The sequence below is a fragment of the Narcine bancroftii genome, chromosome 1 (assembly GCF_036971445.1).
Source record: "Narcine bancroftii isolate sNarBan1 chromosome 1, sNarBan1.hap1, whole genome shotgun sequence".
Lineage (NCBI taxonomy): Eukaryota > Metazoa > Chordata > Chondrichthyes > Torpediniformes > Narcinidae > Narcine > Narcine bancroftii.
Genome location: NC_091469.1, coordinates 65,560,973 through 65,584,584, shown reverse-complemented (window position 1 = coordinate 65,584,584; position 23,612 = coordinate 65,560,973). Strand labels below are relative to the sequence as shown.

General features: G+C 37.6%; 1 protein-coding gene across 1 annotated transcript in view; it reads right to left on the bottom strand.

Annotated features, from left to right (window-relative positions):
• Window positions 1–6,805, bottom strand: part of shc3 (SHC (Src homology 2 domain containing) transforming protein 3) — a 170,300-nt gene extending 163,495 nt beyond the window's left edge. Inside the window, exon 1 of the mRNA XM_069928732.1 lies at window positions 6,269–6,805. Coding sequence (XP_069784833.1) covers window positions 6,269–6,805 — 537 coding nt within the window. The remainder of the gene's footprint in view (window positions 1–6,268) is intronic.
• Window positions 6,806–23,612: the final 16,807 nt, after the last annotated feature.

Genomic DNA, 23,612 nt, shown 5'->3' with positions numbered 1-23,612 from the left:
TACTCCAAATTTGGCCTCACCAATGCCTTATACAATTTCAGCATAACCTCCCTACTCTTGAATTCAATACTCCGATTTATGAAGGCCAACATTCCAAATGCCTTCTTCACCACATCATCTACCTGAGTATCAGCCTTGAGGGTACTATTTACCATAACTCCTAAATCCCTTTGTTGTTCTGCACTCCTCAATTGTCTACAATTCAACGTATATGACCTATTTAACTTTGCCTTTCCAAAATGTAGCATATATATATATATATATGTGTGTGTGTGTGTGTATATAAATAAATAAATCTATTTATTTATTTATTTATATGTATATGTGTGTGTGTGTGTGTGTATATATATTTATATGTATGTGTGTGTGTATATATATATATAAAAATATTATTTATTACTTTTCATCATTGATTGAAAATGACACAAATTAATTTCTAGACATTTGTAATTTTTTTTTACTAAATAATGACCTTACTAACCTTTCTGGTCCTGCAGAGTAAATTGACATAGCTAATATACACTGGTATTAATCTAAGATTTTCAAATAGGAGTTGGTCCCCCAAAATAAATGGTAAAATGGAAAAGTACAATTATAAAAATAAATAGTTTTGTTTAATATGTACAGAATGATGGAGAACAGAAGAAAAATATAATATGTTTAATGGGATGTACCAAAATAATGTTTGGGAACTGCTGAACAATATTAACAGAAACAATAAATCCTGGAAGAACTCAGCCAATCAAGTGGCATCTCTAGAAAGGGAGATCAATTAAAATTTCAGATCAACAATCCTTCCTCATTACTGGGGGAAAAATGGAGGTTTTATTGTTTTCAAAGCTGAGCTGAGGGGAGGACTGAAATATAAAATAGAAACATACATGGAGATAGGTCAAAACAGATCAGTACAGAGACATTTTTGAGAAACAAAAAGAGAAAGGGACATAAGCATAATAATTGGAAACAAGATTAGAAACATTTATCTGAAGTTGGAATATTTAATGTTCAGTCTAGAACATGTCTGGACACAAGTTAAAAAAAAATTCCTCTCATTTACATTGGACCCCACAATAGCAGTGATGAGTTACATACGGATTGGAATAGGAGTAGGATTGAGAATTAAAGTGATTTGTAAAGGATTATCTGGTAAGTGATCACCAAATCTGTATTTAGTTTCTTCAGCACAGAGGAGGCCAATTTGAAAACACTGAATGTAGTAAACTGGATGTGGAAATAGTGCAAATAAATTGCTCCTTCACCTGATTGCTTGGATCCCTGGATAGAGGTAAGGAGAGAGGTGCTGCATTTCCACTAGTTGCATAGGAAGATACTTTGGTTAAGGGTGGTGGATTTGAAAGGAAGAGTGGACAATGGAGTAACAAAGTTCACTGTCCCTGCCAAATGGAGAAAGGAGAAAAGAATGAAAGATATGAGTGGTGATTGGATTGTGATGCAGCTTACAGAAATTGTGGATATCTGAATGTGGAGGCTGGTGAAACAGGTGGACAAAACAAATTCTCTTGTTGTTCTGACTGGGAAGAAGGGAGTGAGAGTAGACATGTGGGAAATAGAAGTAATGTGGTGAGAGCTCCATCCAGAATGGTGCAGGGGAAGCCATATTCCAAGGAGGAGGACATCTTAGAAGCAACAGAGCAGAATACTCCATCATTGTCACATTTTGGTTTTTATTTTATATTTTTAGCTCCAAAGAACTCCAATAGTGAAGTCCTTGCAAAAGAAGATTGATTTTCAACAACCATAAACCATTTTCCTTTGTAAAAACATAATGCTAGAGAAACTCAGCAGGTGAAATAGAGTACTTTATATATCAAAAATAAAGATACATAACCAACATTTTGGGTTTGAGCCCTTCATTAAGCCATGTCATTTTCCTTTACTTGAGGTTTGATCGACCATTGCAGTGTTTTTGCCCTTCATGCCCATTAATTGGAGGAAGCAGAGGAGATAGGTCCTTTCATAGTACTTCAGAAGTATTTAGATTTGGCACTTTGGCATCAAATGCAGCATGTCAAGTGAACAAAAATTAAATTGACCACCATGGGCAATATGGGCCAAAGGGACTGTTTCTGTGCTGTACATCTATATAGAATATGCAATGCAATTGCCATGAGCTGGCTCCATTTTTTAAAGACATTTTCTATTTGTCTTATGCATTTCTCATATTTCAGTAGAGAAGATGAAACACTGAGACACCAAAGATGCATCTTTGATACATGGGTATTCATTTGATAAATAACATAGATAATTGAGAAATTAATTTCAAATCAGGGTGTGAAAAATATTCAAACTTAGCTATAATCTGATAAACAGTAGAAAATTTTCAGCCAATGGCTACATGCAACAAGAGATTCTTACCATCCTTACATACATTGGTATTACCATAGACATAATTCCCTGCCATTCTATTGTGATCTGCTTTACAGCACCAGCTAAGAAATATTAGGAGTGCATGAGTAAATCAGAGAGCTGGTTTTCTGTGATGAATGCTCAGCTCCTGATTCCTTAAAACATTCTGTTATCTATAGGATAGAAATCAGGAGTTTGATGGAATACTCTCTTCGTGGCTTTAGGGATACATTTCCAACAGAGCTCAAAGCCAATAAGGACAATGCAGGCAACCTGACTGATAGCTGTCCCAGCACCCTGCACATTCAGTCCCTCCTCTACCAATGCATCATGGCTGTTGTAAGGTAGAGCCTATAAGATACATAACTGCAACTTGTAAAGGCTTCTCAATACTTCTCACACCTGCAACCCTACCACCAAAAAAGACATGGTCAGTAGATATAGATGAGGGTTACCATCTGTAAGTTTCAAGTCACATAATCCTGACTTGCTGTTTCATCATTATTAGTGGATTAAATTTCCTAATGATCATCGCCACCACCTTCGTTAAAGCCTGACTTTGCCTGTGAGATTCATATCCAAGAAAGGATAAACAAAAAAAGTTGGTTCTGCACCACCTCAGTGCCTTATAAATTTTAATCTAAACATCCAGACCAGACACTGCAAAAATCAGAATTGGTCATTCATTCATTCATTGCTTGCTTTGCTGTATTTCGACAAACTGGTATTTCCTGTGCCTTTGAGGTAAACTTTCATAGCATTCCGAGTGCCTGTGTACTTGGATGCTGATTATGGAAAATATTCTGAATGACAAAAGAGTGTTTTGCATTTTGTTCAGACCAAGGACAATTTGTGCTTTGCATATTGCAATATACCACTCCATGAAAGGTTAGGGGAAATAATCTTAATGATCCAGTTCTGCCAAGTGACACACACATCCTTTTTTGACAGTTATTGTGCAAGACTGTCCTTTACACTTTTTAAGAAAACTAGCTGAAAGCTCTTATGGAGAGTTAATTAATGTGTAATTAGGCCTCACTGTCTTTTTTATTTCAATTACAGAATTTGGACTTTGATGACAAGATCAGCATTTATTGTTTTTGAAAAAGAGTTGGTGCAAGGTGAGTAGTTCCATAATATTAACTCAGTGATCATTAAAGATGGGTGGAGGGTGTCCTGGAGGGAAACTTGGTGAGCTTATGGTCTTTGCCATTCTATATTGCAGAGGTTACATCTTTGGAAAACATGATTGAAGAAGACTACTTCTTGTGGATAATACACACTACAGACCTTGTGTAGTGGGCAGATTACCTGTAAATATTTAGTATATGAAGACAATTCCAATCAAGAGGTTTCTTTTTCCTGATTGGAGTCAAGCTTCTGTGTGTTGTAGACAAATCTAGACAAATGGAGAGACCTCCATCAGGCACTTGATCTGTTTCATAAATTATAGAAATAATTTTGGGAATTAGATGAGATTTTTTTTTCACAAGTTATCCAACATTTGGCCTTCTCTTGTAGCCACAATATTTATTTAACATGGCTGGATATGTTTCTGGGAAATCTCCAGGCACTGAACCCACTGGACATTAAAGGGAAGATGCCAGGCATTTTTTTGGAGAGTCATTGTTTGCTGAATGGGCAGTGTGAATATTATTTACTCCTTATCAGCTACAACTTGAAGATTTTTCAGCTTTTGCTGCATTTAGGCATGGATTGATTCTTCTTTTGAGGGTTTATGAATGGAAGTGAGCACTGTATAATGATCAACAAACATCCTCACTTGTGACCATGCTGGAAATAATCCCTAGCGTCAAGCTGGTGTGCAATTTATATGAAAACAAATTGCTGTGGTGAAGCATAATTTTCCATACACTTTCATTTCTACCTTTTCCAAAAAAATATCTTGGTCTGTTTTTCAAATTTATTACTGTAGAAAAACCATTGAAATGTAAAAATACATAAGCTTAATAAAATGCTGGGAATATTTTGTATTTGTATCAACAAAGGTTGTTTATTTCATCAGTGCATGAAGTGAGGAGTAAACATGGGGCATTAATTAAAAAATGCTGTGAGCAAGACACAAATTTGTTCAAATCACAAGCATTAAGAAAAGCAGTAATGTTTCATCACAGTGTTTGCATCGTATATATATTTATTGCTACCTTCACATAAACAGTGGACTGAGAGACAATTTTAGTGATAAAATGAAGAATATATGTGTCACCAACAAATTCACTTTTCATGGTTCAAATTTAAATAGAAGAATTTGGGGGAAAGTTGCCCAAACATGTAAATGATTTATTATGAAGGTTGCTGAATAGTTTTTAATCTGCAATAAAATATTTTAATCTGCAATAATATAATATTGTGGTTACTTCCTTTACATTGGTCTCTCTTAATTGTAGTTAAAGTCACAGCGTGATTCTCAGTCTTATATTTTGACACTAAATTTCAGAATGTGTGGTTCAAAGTGCACATTTAGTCCTGGAATAAATCAAGCTGCAGCTACTTTTATTTTTTCAATGAATTGCACATTCTGCTCAGTGGAATTTAATTGCGTAAAAATGCGTCTTACAACGTTATCTGATGTAGAACCACCATTTTGAGCAGATCACCATTAGTTAATAGAAGGGTAATGCCAAATACTTATGTTCATAAAAGAAAAAATATCTCAAGACACATTGAATTTGTAATGTCCTTGACCATTGACGGTGAAAATATTATATCAAGATGATTTTTCTCTTAGCTTATTTGGTTGCATGGTGATAGGTTAGTACATTAATATACCGGTAAATCTCAATTAAAAATAACATAGCCCCTAATTCAGATTGTATAATTATTATTACAGAGTACTCCTGCATATCTATAACATTATTTTGAATTATCAGTCTTAAAGGACAAAAATTTTAGCTGCACAATTATTTTCTTGACCAAATAAAAAAATCTGCTAAGTTTCACAAAATAATATTTTGAAATAGCTTTATAAAAGTTATTTTCATTTTCCTCTACAGTATTACTATACATAAAAACGGATTACCTGATCTGAACAGGTTCCTTCAAGTTTATAATATAAACCGATTTACCTCAAGTTCAAATGTATACTGAGAGCAAATACTAATACAGCCACTTGTTATATTCATTTCTTGTTCAAAATATTTATTTATTGTGCCCTTCACGTAGTACCAGGATTCCAAAGTGGAAGAAACATTTTTCATCTGCAATTATTTCATCTGCAATCATCTCTCAAAACACACAATTATACCGACAGTAACCCTTTCACAAGAATTTATAGTATAGCATTGAATAGATTCATTGTTTCACATTTTTGTTCTTGTTTGTTAATATTTATTTCTATATCATGGACAAATAATACACAGAAAGATGTGCAGAAGAAAACATTTTTAATTTGCATAATATTAATTCAAACTGACTTTTATTTTCAGCTTTTTGATATCTAAATTCAAATCAGAAACAGCTTCGTGACCACAAATAGCTTCTGAGCTATAATAAACTAGACTAATACTCAAGGCTGACAAAAAAATCTTTACCGCTGTAGCTCTGTGTCAGAATGTTATACACTCTAGACAGTTTCCAAGGATGTTTTACAACAGCCACCATTACATATTATTTCAAAAGCATGACATTGGAACACAAAGTATATAATCTTATGTATAAACAAACAACTACAAAGTATGCAAGACATTTTATTTTGAAATGTACATGCTTATTGAGATTGCACCAATGCACCAACTGAACATCATGTACAAGTTAATGTGTATATTTCCTACAGGATCAGGTTAAAGCCTGTGTGTTGAAGGGATGAGTTAACAGGCAGCTTTGTAAATTTCATGATTTGAAGTTTTCAGTTAAAACAATAAAATTAAACAAAACAACTAACCTTTACAACATACGTCACACCGGGTCCCAGGATTTTCTCATTTGAGTGTAGCCACCCTCTTAAGGGTTTATTAACAAAGCCTCCACTGTGATTCCAATCCTCTCCACCCAAGTGAATATCTTCTACCTTGGTTGTCTTGTCAGAGATCATCTTGTTCATGTTCTGCTGGGAATACGAAGTGGAGGAGACAGGATTACATGTGTCCACTGCTTCTGAAACTGAGTTGGGAGTGCTTGAGCTGCTTGGCTGTTTAGAAGAGGCAAGGTCTTTCATTGCAGAGGACAAATTTTTGATGCCCAACAGGCTGCCTGTACTAGCAAATTTCAAATGGGAAACCTTTTGGATGAAGTTGCAAAGGGTGGTGGGCCCATTTTCCTGGTCCTTGCGGAGAACCTCTGGTGGTTCTGGGTAAGAAGATGCAGCAGATGTCGTCGTAACAGTCGAGCCCTTGGCGTTCATTGATAAGTTGTGTATAACCTCATCGAATGATGTCACTGAATCATTCCTGAAACGATTATACTTTGTACGGTGAAGCATGCCCTTCTATCTGTTCTTCTGTACGTGTACATCCAGATCTGATGCAAACTTAGAATGCATTTGTTCTACCATAGCAGACCTCTCATAGTGCCAAAAGCAACCTGATAAACTCAGGTAAATAAATATCCGCAGAAATAAATACGTCCTCAAAGTGCAGAGGGAAGGGCCTGATGTTGTAATACTTTGCTAAGACAGAGATCACCGTCCTGCTTGGAGCTGCCAGGCTGCTCGCAGCAAAAGCATGACTCACACAAATGAGAAGACCCTTTTCAACAAAAGGCTCACTGAACACTGCAAATCACTTCCTGTTGCAAAACCATCCACCCACTTACAGCACACTAGAACCAATCAATTTTCAAATTTCCCATTCCCATTTTGATAGAAAGGCATTTTCATCCAAAGCCGTGGATTTTTCTTTTCCAAAAGGTAAACTGCTCTAATCATCAGGAATTTCACCTTCAGCAAAATTATTCCGACTTGTATATGTAATTATGCTGGAACATTCAACTATTTAAACTCAGCAAGCTATAGAGCCTTCCCTTTCAGAATACAGCTGTTATAAAGCTTTTTAAAAATCCCTGCGTTATGCCGACATGGATTGAACAAAACATTAAAGCACAAAAAACATTTAATCTTGGTCATAATAGACAAAGTCACAATTCTGAATTTGAATAATAAACTAACTGAGAAAAAAGCTCAACTTTCTGCAAGGATGTTGATGAGTGTAATAAAAGCATTAATTTCAAAGCATCTGTTCTAATTTAGATAATTCCATAACATCCATCTCAATATTAAAACTGAGAATAGAAAGGTAAAATGAAATACACTGCAGATCGTTTTCAGACTTTCTTCATTTAATTATATTTATAGAAGATAGAATTCTCAGTATACTGCAAAATTAAGACACGGTGACAGCACCTTTAGCATTTTTCTAATAATGTGGTTTATTCCACCAAAATAAATTGAGCTGTTCTGCTTTCTAAATCCATAAAGCAGCATCAAATAGTGCTTTTCATTTTCACCCACCATTTTAGTGATAAATTCTTCCTCCATCGCAGAGAACACCATTATAAGAGGCATAATGTAAATCTCATTCATAATCTTTGCTGCATTAATTTCTCAATATTTTAAACACAATTCCCATGCATTTAATTTAGAAAAGAATTAGATTTTAATACCATACCATCTCATTCCAGCATATACAAAAATATAGAATTGTTTATCCAATGGGAAAGTGATGTTTCAAACCATTTATATTTATTTGAATGAAATGGTAAGGGCGCATACCAATAATTCTGTGAATGAAATAAGGCCTTGCTGCATCTGCCAAACAATCCCTTGGGTGCTAATGGCTTTATCCAATGAAAAAGAACTTGGATGACTCATTCAGGATAAGATTTCTGAATAGTGGATTCTTCCATTTTTCTGACAGGTGTGTTTCTTTCATATCAATACGATAAACTAATCACCACAATTTCATCACAAAAGCTTCCAATTGATTTTAAAAATACACAATAAAAATTATTATAGCAGTATTCAGATGCTGATTTAGTTACAGCAGTTTGCTTCATGTATATTTTTATTTGATCCCCCAGAAGATGCTTTCAATTGGTCCATTCACATCAGCAAAGTGGATATGTATCATTCTGTTCATTTTTTCTGTGATTCGAATGTTAATTATTTATTCAAAATATCAGATTGCTAGAGATTATTGTATGAAATTGTATGTTTGAGTACATGTCTGAGGTGCAAAGTCTGGCCCACACAAAGGATTTGCACCTTTCTATCATTTATACACTAATTAAATACACAAATAGCATATTTATCATGCAACAAACACTCTGTGGTATTTTTTTATAATGCAACAGAAAATGGAAAAGTAAATATTTTGTTTATTTAAAATACTGAATAAAGACTCAAGCATGGGATGCATTGAATATAGTGGCAAATATGCAAAATGACTTACTTTGCAACAAGCTGAAGCACTTTGAAAGAAACTGCTTTAAATTATTGAAAATAATGACATTACATGCATTTAAAGCATTTAAACCTTTAAGGAGAAATACTTTAAGTTATTGCCACATTTATTGTCCACTGAAAGCTTATCTGAATCTTCAGATTAAATAATTTGTCATCAAATTAACCCTTTACTGTAAGCAGTAATGCATTGTCACCAAAGACATGGTAATTTTACGTTCAATTTTATTCCAATGAAGGAAAAAAAATTGTACGCATTCGATGTTTGCATTATCTCAGATAATGCCTTCGCAAATTCTGTGTAGTTATTCATAATGAAATGGACTATATGCAACAAAGGTAAGTTCATGCAAAATTGGTTAATCAGAACTCTCATAAATTCCTGTTGTTGCATAAATTATTTATTAAGATAAATACGTTACAGGGAGAGCAAGTGTACAGGAAACAGCACTGATTGGTTGCATGTAAGTGGTAAGGGCATTCATTTTTATACAACCACTGAACAAAGAAAATCCTGCAATCTCACTCATTCATTGCTGCGTGACTCGCACCACAATGTGGACTGCAGCAAACAGGTCGAGAACAGTGCAGAAAATTGCCCTCATTACTATTAAAGCAAGATATTTCCAAAAGAAAATATGAGCTGAGTAATAAAACAAATTAAAAATTACTTTCATTTCAGTCAATCATTGTAACTTTTTTACAAATCTTGCAGGTCATTGTTGTAACAGTCAAATGTTAACAAAAGCCCCTTTCACGCAGGCAAACCGCTAATGAACCGTTTAGGAAAACCGATAACACTGTTCACACTGGACCAAGAAAAAACGGTTCTGTGTGTCCTTTCACACTGCATCTCAGTGAAGAGAGGTAGCTATTCTCTAGCAGTGATGTCCCAAGTGATGTATTACATACCCAGAGGAAGTGACATCTCCCCTGTCTTGAGAATGTGTGCCTCTCTCACCATGCAGGCATATTTTATTAACATCATTATCAACAAGATGATGCAAACAGGTGACCCACGAGTTCCAAAATCCTTTCCCACCACCTCCAATCAGGGCCTCAGGAGGTTAGGTTCAGGAGGAAGAGTCACACTCCTCCGTTATAGAACCAGAGACCCTACCACCCACCGTGCCTCCCCTACAAGGAGAGCCCAAGGCTCACCGGTACTGAGGCGCTCCTCCAGAATTTTCAGACCCTCCCGGATCGTTTAAATCTGTAAATAATTGTATACATTCTGATTTTTCTTTTGCTGAGTCTGTGTTCTCTGTCTTCATCCACATGCCCTAATTCTTCAGGAAGGGGTGAATGCAGTGAACTGAGATTCATTGGTGATGGGTTGTGCCAATGGATGGTTCCTCCCCCAGGCTCCGCTCCCATCTACCCATATATAACCCAAGTTTCCCACCTAAACCAAGAGCCCTACCAAAGACCCTTGTAAGACCCTAACCTTTGTTATAAGCTAATAAAAGCATGTGTTCTCCCTCTAGTCGTGAGTGTTTTTATTCATGCTACACTAGCCAACTCACCCATTTACAGAAAGGCTGAGGAGGCAGGCAGATACCTCTTCACATGTGAAGTAAAAATGCCCCACTTTACAGTTATGCTTGCAACATGTTCACAAAAAGGTCTCAGGCATGTGAAAAGGCCTGAATTGGATTATATATATGTATAGGCATAAGAAGGGATGTCTACGAGCCAGGTGCAACCATTGCATAGTTCAATGGCCACAGGAGGAAATGGGTGCACTGGCTGGTTGTGCTGTCAGAGGTTGTATGAGAAACCTATACATTTGCATGCTCTGCCCATAGGTATCCAAGAATATTAAAGGAGTGAAAATCAGAATCAGGTTTTCAGAATCAGAATCAAGATTTATTGTCATGAACAAGTCATGAAATTCAGTGTTTTGTGGCAGAATCATAGTGCAAACATATATATAATAACCACCTTACAACATTACTATAACAAATAAGATAAAATAATAATAACATTAATAATGTACGAAAAGTAAGGCAGTATCTTTGGTTCATTGACTATTCAGGAATCTGATGGCAGTGAGGAAGAAGCTGTCCTTGTGCCACTGAATACTCGTCTTTAGGCTCCTGTACCTTTTCCCTGATGGTAGCAGAGTGAAGAGGGCATCCTTCACATCCTACACATTTGGTTGGGGACCCTGCCTACCCACTCAGGAAATGGCTGATGAAGGATTTCATGCACCATCATGCGCTCAATCAACAGAAGCAAAAATTCAACTGGCAACTGAGCTCCACATGGATTGTTGTGGAGAATGCTTTTGGATGACTCAAAGGTCAATGGAGGTGCTTGGCCATACAACTTGATATTAGTACCACTTTTGTATGATGTATCCTGCATAATATATGTGAAATTAACAAGGAGCACTTCTTGGAAGAGTGAAGGACTGAGGTGGCAGATCTCCCTCCACCAGATAGAGTTCCTTATTGCGGTGCAACAGCATGGGATCACCAGGCTGTAGGTGAGGCTATTTTGTCCTTTTGTGAACGCATAAAGCAAACAACTTAGCCTTTTTAAGTGAAATTAATACTAAATGTTTATTGCACATTTAATCAAGTAGTGCACCATAACTCTGTGAATGTGGTTAAAAAAAACTGATTGCAATAATAAATAAAGATTTAAGTCATTTATAACTATTAATGTTGGGAGAAACTATGTACAAATGTTATAACATTTTTAAAAACTATTCATCATTGTGTAATAAGATGAGGAATGAGAGGTGAGAGAGGGATTAAAGGAGTTGTCTCCCTCAGCTACCTCCCCAGCCCTGGCGTAGAAGGGTCTGGTGCTGTGGGGGTAGGACTATGTATGGGGTGGTGCATTGGGCCGGGAAGATGGTGGAGGGAGAAGGGCGGATAGTGGAGGGAGGAGGGGGAGGCTCTGGAAGGAGGTGAGCTGATGGTGGAGGGAGGAGGGCTGATGTTATGGGGAGGAAGGAGGAGGTTGGAGGGAGGAGGAAGGAGGCTGGAAAGAGAAGGAATGAGGCTAGAAGGAGGAGGAAGGAGGCTACAGGGAGGAGGGCTGATGGTGGAAAAAGGGAGGATGCTGGAGGGAGGAGGAATGAAGCTGGAAGGAGGAGGGCAAAGGCCGGAGTCATGCAGGAACACCAAATGACAGATGAGGCCCCTCATAAGGCCTGTCTCCTGTTGAATGTCTACCATTATTCTTGCAAAACTGATGACATTTTGTTGGCGCTTCGGCCAGCCAGCCTCCTGTTCCTGCATCTCTGCCTCATGGTGATGTCGCACCATCCTCTTCTGCTCCTTCTACCTTTTCTGACGCAGTCACAGTCTTCGTGGTATATTTCTCAGAGCAATCCCCGGATCTGGGTGGTGACCTCTTGTGTCCAGGTGGGCTTCCTCCTCCCCTCAGTTTCTGGAGAGCAATGGAACAGAACAGAGATTAGAAAGATGGCACTTAATGGGCAGGCACTCACAAAACACATTAGAAAACTTAGAAAAGCAGTTCTTACCTGTCTGTGGTGCAGCAGCAATCGAGGTCCTAGGGGCAGTTGAAGTACTGGGGGCAGATGAGGTACTGTAGCAGATGAGGTACTAAGGACAGATGAGGTATAGGGGCAGATGAGGTACAGGGGACAAATGAGATACAGGGGACAGATGAGGTATAGGGGCAGATGAGGTACAGGGGACAGATGAGATACAGGGGACAGATGAGGTATAGGGGCAGATGAGGTACAGGGGACAGATGAGATACAGGGGACAGATGAGGTACAGGGGCATTGATCTCCTCCTGTGGTCCCAAACTGGACGAAGGCACCAGTGAGTCTACGGGAGTCCTCACAAGCTGTAGGTTTGAGATCAGGAACATAGGTGCCCCAGATTGGTAGGAGAGTTCATAATATGACCAGTGATCTTTCTTTTTTTCAATCTTTTTATTAATCATATTATAGGTAAACAATATATGAGGAGATTAGGAGTACATAATCAAAACGTGGGGGGAAAAAAAAATCACTGTATGTATCATTGTGATAATAACTTGCAGAAACTTCCTCCAAAAACTCTTCAGATTGCTGATCACCTGCGGCTTGTCCCTGGCAAACTCCATGTCTCTGAGCCTGGAGATGATTGTCTTTAATTGTGCCTGATACATGATGAGAGCCTGCCTCCTCAGCCCTTAGTGAGAAGAACTCCTGCATTTCCTAATTCCCCTAGTTTGAGACCATTTTAACAATTCTTTTATTCACTATTACAAGAGATAGCTTCTACCTGCCTCTTGAATGATCACCACACAGTCTCACGCACACATGCACACATGTTATCAATGCCTCACTAATTGGACCCAGCATACCGGGTGTCCCGTTCCCATTGGATGAATGGGTATGCCGATTCAAAATGAATCGGAAATGATACACAGTCACTAGGCGATTCATTCCTGGGGTGATTTGGACCCCCCTCCCCCCCCCCCCCCACCACCAGTTCGGGAGTGTTCACACTGGCAGGTGAACCAGTAGATTGGCGATTAATTACTGGGTTCAAGTTCCAGTGTGAAAGGGGCTTTGTGTGGTCTACTGGTTTGCAATAACCTATAGATAAAGCAGTCTATATAATATTGCTGCAACAAGGATGAATGGCAAAAATATAAACAAGTGTACATGTTATAATACCTTCCATGCTCTAAAATGTTTCCAATGTTTCCAAGAATGGAGTTGAGGTAGCAATTAACCATGATGTGGTTAATTGTTTACTCATTACATAGCCATCAAATGTGAGAAAAATACATGTAAAATTGAGAATTTGGTGTTGGCGCTATAATTTGCAATATCTACGTTATGACAGTGAAACGCAAAAGCCTGCAAACACTGGGATTGTATTAAAAATACAAAAGTGCTGGTATAACAGATGGAGATGCTTTCCCACTGGCCAGTTTAGTAGTAGTTATAGTCTGTTAATAAAAGCCCAGTATTAGTAATCCCTCTGGCCCATGTCTATGACATATCAATTTTATTAACAGACTCTCAATCATGGATACTTCCTTGAAACCTGGAAGACTCGAGATAGATCAAGATGCCATCCAAGCTGGAGAAAATTTTCACCACTGGCTCCAGTGTTTTGAAGCATACATGCAAGTAAACAATGCTGTGCAGGACACAGTGAAAATGGACCATCTTGTGGCTCTCCTCAGAGAACTACCATACTCCGTGGTTAGGGAGATAGCTGTCTTCCTGAATCTCCTCAAAATTTGTTATGATATGCCACAAAACACTTTGTTCGCAAGACATCAGCTTCATACTCGAAGACAACAAGCCAGAGAGAGAGAAAAGATGCTTTTGCACTCGCACTAAAAGGGCTGTCCAGACCCAGTGCTTGTGCTGTTGGCACGGCCGAAGCCCACCAAGAATCTTTGATGCTGGATGCACTCATAAGCAGATTGGAGTTGGAGTACATCAGGCAATGTTTACTGGAGACCCTGGGCCTAACCTTTAATGCTGTTCTACAACAAGTGAAGATCCTTAGTGTTGCACCACAAAGTGCTAAAGCCTTCGAGAAAGAAAGAGGTGCTGAAGTGGCACCACCAAGGCCTGCCAGCAGCAATGATCCACTGCTGAGCACCACTAAACCGCAGCATAAAAACCACAGCAAATCAATTGTGCCAACTGTGGAAAGCGAGGGCATTGGGCAAGAGCCTGCCGGGTGTGAGAGTCCTCGCCCAGCTCACGCCATGAAGAAGCACTCAAGCACTACTAATAAGCAAGGGCCCCGCCGCAAGTCTGCTGTGTCAACCTGGAGAGCCAATGATTCATCTAGTTCTTCTTTTCTCCTTCTTCTGAAATTGTAAATGCAACTGCCAGCAACGAGGCGAACTCCGACAGATCGCCGTCACGGGGAGACCCTGTTCTGGCATCGATAACAATAAACCAAGATGAACCCCATGGCCTGAAGCTTTCCACAATTAAGGTGGAGGTAAACAGGGAGCCTATTGACTATTTGTTCGATTTGGGCAATACTGACAGCTATATTCACCCTATGACTGCTAGTGCCCTGAATCTTACCTTGTATCTATCTAAGCGAAAAATTTCTATGGCTTGTTCTTGACTAAAGTGAGACGTTACAAGTTGCTATAAAATAACCCTGAAGGTACAGGGAAATTAATATAAAGATTTTAAATTGCATGTGCTCCCTGGTCTGATGATTTTAGGATTAGATTTCCAGTGCCAAATGAAGAGTATTATATTGGCTTTTAACGGCCCATTACCATCGATCACGGTACCCCAAGAGGCTGTTTGCAGGTTATCAACTCTAAAGATTAAAACTCCACGACTTTTTACCAATCTAACCCCAGAGTGTCCCGTCTGTGCAGAGTGTAAACCACGCTATTACAAATGCTTCCGCTTTGATTAAGGTGTCTAGACCATTTGAATCTAAAAGGATCTTAATTCCTACTTTCTTAATAGCATTGATGAATTATCTCATTTTCTCTTTGCTATACCATGTGCTGATGTTTCTGCTAGTTCTGTTATTAAATGTCTTGATTATGATTTTTAGTATTTTCAGTTATCCTAACTTCATTCATAGTGACAGAAGGTCAGCTTTCATGAGTTCAGAACCTAGGGAATACCTTCTTGATATGAGGAGAGCTACTAGTCATACTACAAGCTATAACCCACAGGGTAATGGTCAAGTGGAGTGCAGTAACGATACATTCTGGAAAGCAATCACTCTTGCGCTAAAATCGAAAGGTCTCCCCACCAGCTTCTGGCAAGATGTGCTGCCAGAAGCTTTAAACCCTATCTGTACACGGTTTTGTCCAGCTCCCAATGAGACACCTCACCAACATCTTTTTCTTTTCCCTAGAAAATTGAAAGCTGGATCGACCTTGCCAACTTGGCTCTCTAACCCCAGAGAAGTTTTATTAAGAAAACATGTTAGACCCAACAAAGCTGACCCACTTGTACAGCATGTTCAAATGCTTCATGGTAATCCACAGTATGCTCATGTTATTTTTCCTAATGGAAGAAAGGACACTGTTTCCCTTAGGGATCTAGCCTCTCCTGGACTATAGCCTGCTAGCCCTTCCAATGACCTGACTTCTTCTCTACCCTCCCTGTCAAGAGAAACACTCGAGGAACGATACCCTCTTCATGGGTATGTTTCCTCACACTCTCCACTCCCTTCCACACCTGGCAACAGAAGACCTTCGGTTAGAGATAAGACTCCTCTATATGTGTCCTTACTAACATGAATCTCAAAGCCTCCTCAGAGCCTCTGTTATGACCGTTTCGAATCTTAGCCATAATTACAGTGAGTGGAGTCACCCTGTATTATCTCAGGGTTGCAGCCTGTTTTATTTTCTTTCTGCTATGTGCTGTTATTAATTCTATTTGTAACCCTTGATCTTCTATGATTTTTTTTTTGCTTATGCCATTATTGTATTTTATTAAAATTGGTCAATTTTTGTGGGGAGTGAATGTGATGATGTAATGGGGAATGGGGCATATTATACTGACTGCTTGCTATTGGCTATAGCTGTAGAGATACTCCACCCTACTGGTATAACAGATGAAGATGCTTTCCCACTGGCCAGTTTAGTGGTGGTTATCTTCTTTGGCTTGGCTTCGCGGACGAAGGTTTATGGAGGGGGTAAAAAGTCCACGTCAGCTGCAGGCTCGTTTGTGGCTGACAAGTCCGATGCGGGACAGGCAGACACGGTTGCAGCAGTTGCAGGGGAAAATTGGTTGGTTGGGGTTGGGTGTTGGGTTTTTCCTCCTTTGCCTTTTGTCAGTGAGGTGGGCTCTGCGGTCTTCTTCAAAGGAGGTTGCTGCCCGCCAAACTGTGAGGCGCCAAGATGCACGGTTTGAGGCGTTATCAGCCCACTGGCGGTGGTCAATGTGGCAGGCACCAAGAGATTTCTTTAGGCAGTCCTTGTACCTTTTCTTTGGTGCACCTCTGTCACGGTGGCCAGTGGAGAGCTCGCCATATAACACGATCTTGGGAAGGCGATGGTCCTCCATTCTGGAGACGTGACCAATCCAGCGCAGCTGGATCTTCTGTTAATAATAGCACAATATTAGTATAACACTTGTCTGGTCATGTCTATGGCATATCACAGAGTAACTATTATTTTCACCATTGGATGAGAGGTTGGAGCTGACTATATTTGCTATCTTTTGCATTACTGAACAGTCAAATAACCAACCTGCCTGGAATAGATCCAATGAGTATACATTCCGTAGTGCAACCATAGTGGTTTGACAGAATATTCAAATTTCTTTTTTTTTCATAACTTTTATTCGTTCAACAAAGTTATTACATACAATAAGAAAAATACATATTATGAATGATAAAAAAAATTCTTTATATATAAAAAAAGAAAAGAAAAAAAGAACCCCCCCTCCCCCTCTCAGCCTACTCTCTTTAGGAGAGCCAAAGAAAAAGAAAAGAAAACTAAAATCTAATCAAGATAAATCTAAATGTAAATATTCTAAATATAAAGACCACTTTTTAAAAAAAAGAATAATTATCATGTAAAACATACATAATTTTTTCCATTACTAAACAAGTTTTCATCTCAATATGCCATCTATTAATATCAATCACATTAGCATTTTTCCATGTAGTTGCTATACATTTTTTTGCAACAGATAAAGCTAAATACACAAAAGCAATCTGAAAGTTATCTAATCCTATATCTTTCAAAGGATTCAACTCACCCAACAAAAATATTGTCGGATCCAGAGGTATTTTGATCTAATAGAAACGTTCCAAAAACAACTGAATTACTTTCCAAAAAGATTGTATATGTACACATAACCAAACAGCATGAAAACAAGTTCCAACCAAATTATCACACCTAAAACAAGAATCTGATTCACTAAAACCATATTTTTTTTTAACTTTTCAGGTGTTAAATACAATTGATGTAAAAAATTGTAATTAACCATTGCATAACGAACATTTATCAATCTAGTAACGCGATCATGACAAATATCTAACCAATCATCCTCAGAAAAAGTAAAGTTGATATCCCTTTCCCATTTAATCTTAGATCTATTCCATCCCTTTTTTTTCCATACTATCCTGTAATATTTGATACATCAATGAAATATATCCCTTCTTTGGTGCAATCACAAGAAAAAATTCAAATTTAGTCAATTTAGGTAAAATCATATTTCTACCAAATATTTGTTTTACTAGAGATTGAAGTTGATAATAAACAAATAAAGAATTCTCATTAATACCAAAATCTTCCCTCATTTGCTTAAATGATCAAAATTGACCTTCTTTAAAACAATCCCCCAAATTTTTTATACCTTTAGATTTCCAATGCAATAAACATTGATTATACATTGAAAAAGGGATAAGTTGGTTATTATATAACAGTGTTAAAGTTAATAATTTACCCTTAGAACCTATCATTCTATTTTTCCTCATCCATAACTTCATTAAATGTTTTAATATAGGCACATTATATTGTTGTAATAAATTTAAATTCCACCGAAACAAAAATTGATGTATTTCAAATTCAGAAATATTCGCCATCTCAATTTTAGCCCAGCTAGGAGGCCATTTCAAATCCATTAATAAACTAATAAATTTAAATTGAGCTGCCTCAAAATCATTTTGAAAATGTGGTAAGCGTAATCCCCCTAATGCATATTTCCAGGTTAACTTATTCAAAGCTACTCTCGGAAATTTACCCTTCCATAAAAATTCCCTAACCATTTTATTTAAATCTCGAAAAAAATTCTTATTAAGTAAACATGGAATTGACTGAAACAAATATTGTATACATGGAAAGATATTCATTTTACTCTCAAATTTCTTATAAACTATATGTGTGGGTGTGCCTTCTTCACAGTTGCCTCAATGTTCTGGCTCCAGGAGATGTTTTCTGGAATATGAATCCTTAGGAACTTGAAAGTACTAACCCTCTTTACCTCCATCCCATTAATGAAGACAGGAGTGTTATTTGTCTGCCTCCCCTTCCTATTGAAATTATATTGAAAGGGGGCATGGCCGCATAAAAGATGAAGACAGACGTGTTTTGGTTGAGTTCTTTGTGAAGAGTACTAAATAAATAGTCAAAACTTGAAATATCAAGATTTTCTTCATCAAAAATGGGTAAGACTAGCATGAAGAAGCCAAGACAACTGAGAATAAAGATTAAAGGAGCTTCTATTCAACCAGAAACATTGGGTGAAAGTCAGAAAGACAGCGGGGCAAAAATAATGACAGGACCAGCAGAAGCAGGTAAAACTTGGGAGTCGTGTCAAGAAATGAACATCATCCTGGAAAAATATAGAAAATTTTAGTAACTGATTCATAAGTGTTGAAAAGGTGATGGGAGATATGACAGAGAAAATGACTGAAATAAAAGAGATTGTTGAAGACCTGATGGAGAGAATGAGTCGAGGAAAGATTCAACTGACAACAATGCATGAAAAACTTGAGGCTTTGGGGGAAAAAGCCAAAGAATGGGAATCAGGTAATTGACCATTGTTACGAGCCCAGAGGACCCATAAACCCAGCAGCAATAGATATTCACCAAGACAAATGGTTACTTAAACAAAAGTTGCTTTTAATTATCTTTAAACATGAAAACAGAATTAAACTTTAACTTATCTATATTGACTTGCTTAACCTAACTTAACCCCTTTCTAATTCTAAGCACATGTGTATGTAAGTTCAGAAAAGTTCTTTGGTTCACAGTCCAATCTCACTTCTCATTCCTCCAAGTTCACTGGTTGCAGGCAATTCAAATATTGTGCACAGAATTTAATATTTATAAAGTTCACCAGGCTTTGATGCTTAAAAGGTAAATGGATACCACTCAGGAAGGTTCTTGTCAGTTTTCAGAGAGAGATTTGTTGTTCCTTTTACTTCCATCAGCCACTTCAGTGTCTTGCCAAGGAAACTTGCCCCGTCAGGGTTCTCCAGATGATAACCTCTTTCTTTCAGGTCACCACAGAGTTCCTTCTTGTTTCTCTTATTCCAAGTAAAACATTAGACAGCCATTCCTCTCCTCTTGCATGAACCACAAAGGACTTGACAAGGCTGTCTTACAAATGGGCTTTCCATAAGCTTGCCAGTTTGTCCTGTTCTAGACCCAGCTGCTGTCTGCTGGCTGTAACACTGTACAAGTGATATCTTTCTATCTCTGAGAGAAAGCCTGTTTGACTCTCTCTGCTTGCAAAACCACATGACCCTCTTAAAACAGCAAGTTCTCCTTCAGACTGTCCGCGGCTCCAACAAGATCTTTCATCTGTTGCCTTTTGTAAACGACAATCCATTAGTGACGTCTCTTGAGCATTTTTCAAAGCTCTTGCAAAACCTCTGAGGCCTTGATATGTTTAGCATGGGGCAGAACTCCAGTATTTCAAGTAAGATCTGTTTTAAAGTGTTTGTATGTGACTTACTCTAACAAATATTTCCCAATTTATCTCCCAAAAACATATCTATATACTCTGTCACACCATATGGAGAACTTTAGTCGACAGAGTAAGGTCCAAATTATTAAAATGAAGGAAGGAATTGAGGGAAGAGACCCTGTGAAATTTTTCCAAAAATGGATCCCACAAGTGTTGGGAGAAGACAAATTTGGAGAAAAACGACATATTGAGAGAGCTCACCGAACACTTGGATCCAGAAGAGTCAGTGATCAGAGACCAAGACCAGTTCTAATGAGACATTTAAGCTACTGAGAATGATATAATTTTAGAAGCAGCATATGACTACCTTAAGAAGATTAATGGCCCACCAAAGGTTGATCATAAAAAGGTTCTATTTTTTTTTCAAGACTTTATCCTGACCTTGATTAAACAAGGAAAGGAATTTGAAGATGTAAAGAAAACTACGTGTTAAAAACTTGAAAAATTCAATGATACATCCTAGGACTTTGAGGGTTGAAGTTGGAGAAGGGATCTGGCAATTTTTCAAGACCAAGAACGAGGTGGAAGACTTTCTGTGAAGTTTGTAAAAAAAAAATTAAGGTTGTTGAGGTTGAAGATTGTGAAAATATTTATAATGGGACCAAGTAAAAGAAGTAAAAGATGTATTTTTTTTAATTAAACCGTGTTGTATTTATTGTTTAAGAGTAAAGTGTATAGAACTGTTCACCAAGAACTCATTAAAGGAAAAAAAATCTGAGAAAAGTCGTAGCAGGGTGGAGAATGGAAAGGAGTAAGAAAAAAATGGCACTAAAGGGAGGGGTTCTTCCTCCTCGAGAGATTCTACAGGCTTCCAGAGCTCTATGTATACGTCATCGCCGGAGCAGAGACATTGTGTGTTTTTCTTAAAGGGTAAGGATCACTTTATTATTTAAAGAGTCATAGATCTTACTGTTAAAAAATATTGTTTTAAAGAAGACTATGGAGAGAAAATTAAAATTTATTAGTTTTAATGTTAATGGAATTAAAGGGTCAGTGAAGAGAAAATGGGTCTTGGCATACCTAAAAAATTTAAAGGTGGATATAGTCTTTTTACAAGATATACATCTTACCAGATTGGAACATGCAAAGTTAAAAAGAGGTTGGGTGGGACAAGTTATATCATCTTCATTTGGATCAAAAGCAAGAGGTGTAGAGATTTTAATTAATAAAAATATACCAATAATATTAGAAGAGACATTAACTGGTCAAGCTGGAAGATTTTTAATGGTACACTGTAAAATTTATGCAGAATCATAGATGTTTATGAACATTTACGCCCCAAATTATGATGATGAAGTCTTTATGAAGAATTTTTTTTAAACCACAGGGGGAAGAAAAAATATATTGATTGCAGGATATTCTAATTTTTGTTTAGATCTAATACTGGACAAATCAGTGAGAACAATTTGTTCTGCTCACGGGTACGTGATTCACATACAAGGATTTACTTATTTTTAATGTCTGCCCAGTTACAAAGTACAGTGGTGAAAATGGAGTATTTGGCAAGACTTTTATCAGACCACTCACCATTAACATTAACTATCACAATAATGGAAAAGCAAGGAAGTATATATAGATTGTGCCTTACTGCTACATTATTAAAAAGAAAGGATTTTTGTGAATTCCTTAAGAGACAGATAGAAATATTTTGTAAAACCAATCTTCCTTCCACTGACAAGTTTTTTTTTCAGTATGAGTTATGCTTAAAGCTTATTTGAGGGGACATATTATTTCTTACTCTAAAAAATTTTAAGAGAGAATATATGAGAGACCTAAACGGTCTAGAGAACGATATAACAAAATTGGAAAAAGAATATCAGATATCAGGAACACAAGAAAAATATAGAATATTAGAAAACAAAAAAATACAATATAACACCCTACAAACATATAGAATGGGGAAAATGATATTAAAAACTAAACAAAAATATTATGAACTTTGAGAATGGGCACATAAAGTGTTATCTTGGTAGGTTAAAGCAAAGGAGTCATCCAGAATGATAAATGCAATAGAAACAGAAGTTGATACTATAACATATAATCAAAAAGAAATAAATACTTCATTTAGACGATACTATGAAACTATATAAATCAAAATTAGTAGGAGGTGAAAATGAGATAGATTTTTTAACAAATGTTGAACTTTCTAAACTAGAAGAAAGAGAATAAGATGATTAAATGCTCCTTTTATAAGGGAAGAAACAGAGAAAGCTTTGGGTACTTTGCAAGCTAATAAGTCCCCAGGGGAAGATGGGTTCATGCCCGAGTTCTATTGAATTTAAAGATCTGTTGATGCCTCTTTTGATGGATGTGTTAAACCAGGCAGTGGAGACCCAAATTCTCCCGGAAACTTTTTCTACTGCTATAATTACAGTGCTACTGAAGATAGGTAGAGATCCATTAAAAACCTCATCATATAGCCATTATCATTCCTGAATGCAAATGTTAAAATTCTAGCAAAAGCACTAGCCAACAGACAGGGTGAGTATTTATCAAAATTAATACCTCCAGATCAGGTGGAATTTGTTAAAGGAAGGCATTCTTCAAATAGTCCAAGTAGATTATTCAATATAATACATATGGCAAAATCAACATTGAATCCAAATATAACTTTCTTTAGCTGCAGAAAAGTAATTCAACTGACTAGAATGGTCTTTCTTATATAAAAATTGAAAAATTTGGTGTAGGTAAAAAATTTCTAAATTGGATAAAAACTCTATCATAAGCTATAAGCTAAGATTATAACTCTGTCATACCCACACTCCTGTTCGGCTCCGAATCATGGGTCCTCTACCGGCATCACCTACAGCTCCTAGAACGCTTCCACCAGTGTTGTCTCCGCTCCATCCTCAACATTCATTGGAGCGACTTCATCCCTAACATCGAAGTACTCGAGATGGCAGAGGCCGACAGCATTGAATCCACGCTGCTGAAGATCCAACTGCGCTGGGCAGGTCACGTCTCAGAATGGAGGCCCATCGCCTTCCCAAGATCGTGTTATATGGCGAGCTCTCCACTGGCCACCGTGACAGAGGTGCACCAAAGAAGAGGTACAAGGACTGCCTAAAGAAATCTTTTGGAGCCTGCCACATTGACCACCGCCAGTGGGCTGATATCGCCTCAAACCGTGCATCTTGGCACCTCACAGTTCGGCGGGCAGCAACCTCCTTTGAAGAAGACTGCAGAGCCCACCTCACTGACAAAAGACAAAGGAGGAAAACCCCAACACCCAACCCCAACCAACCAATTTTCCCCTGCAACCGCTGCAACCGTGTCTGCCTGTCCCGCATCGGACTTGTCAGCCACAAACGAGCCTGCAGCTGACGTGGACATTTACCCCTCCATAAATCTTCGTTCGCGAAGCCAAGCCAAAGAAGAAGAAGATTATAACTAATAACCAAATGTCATTGATTT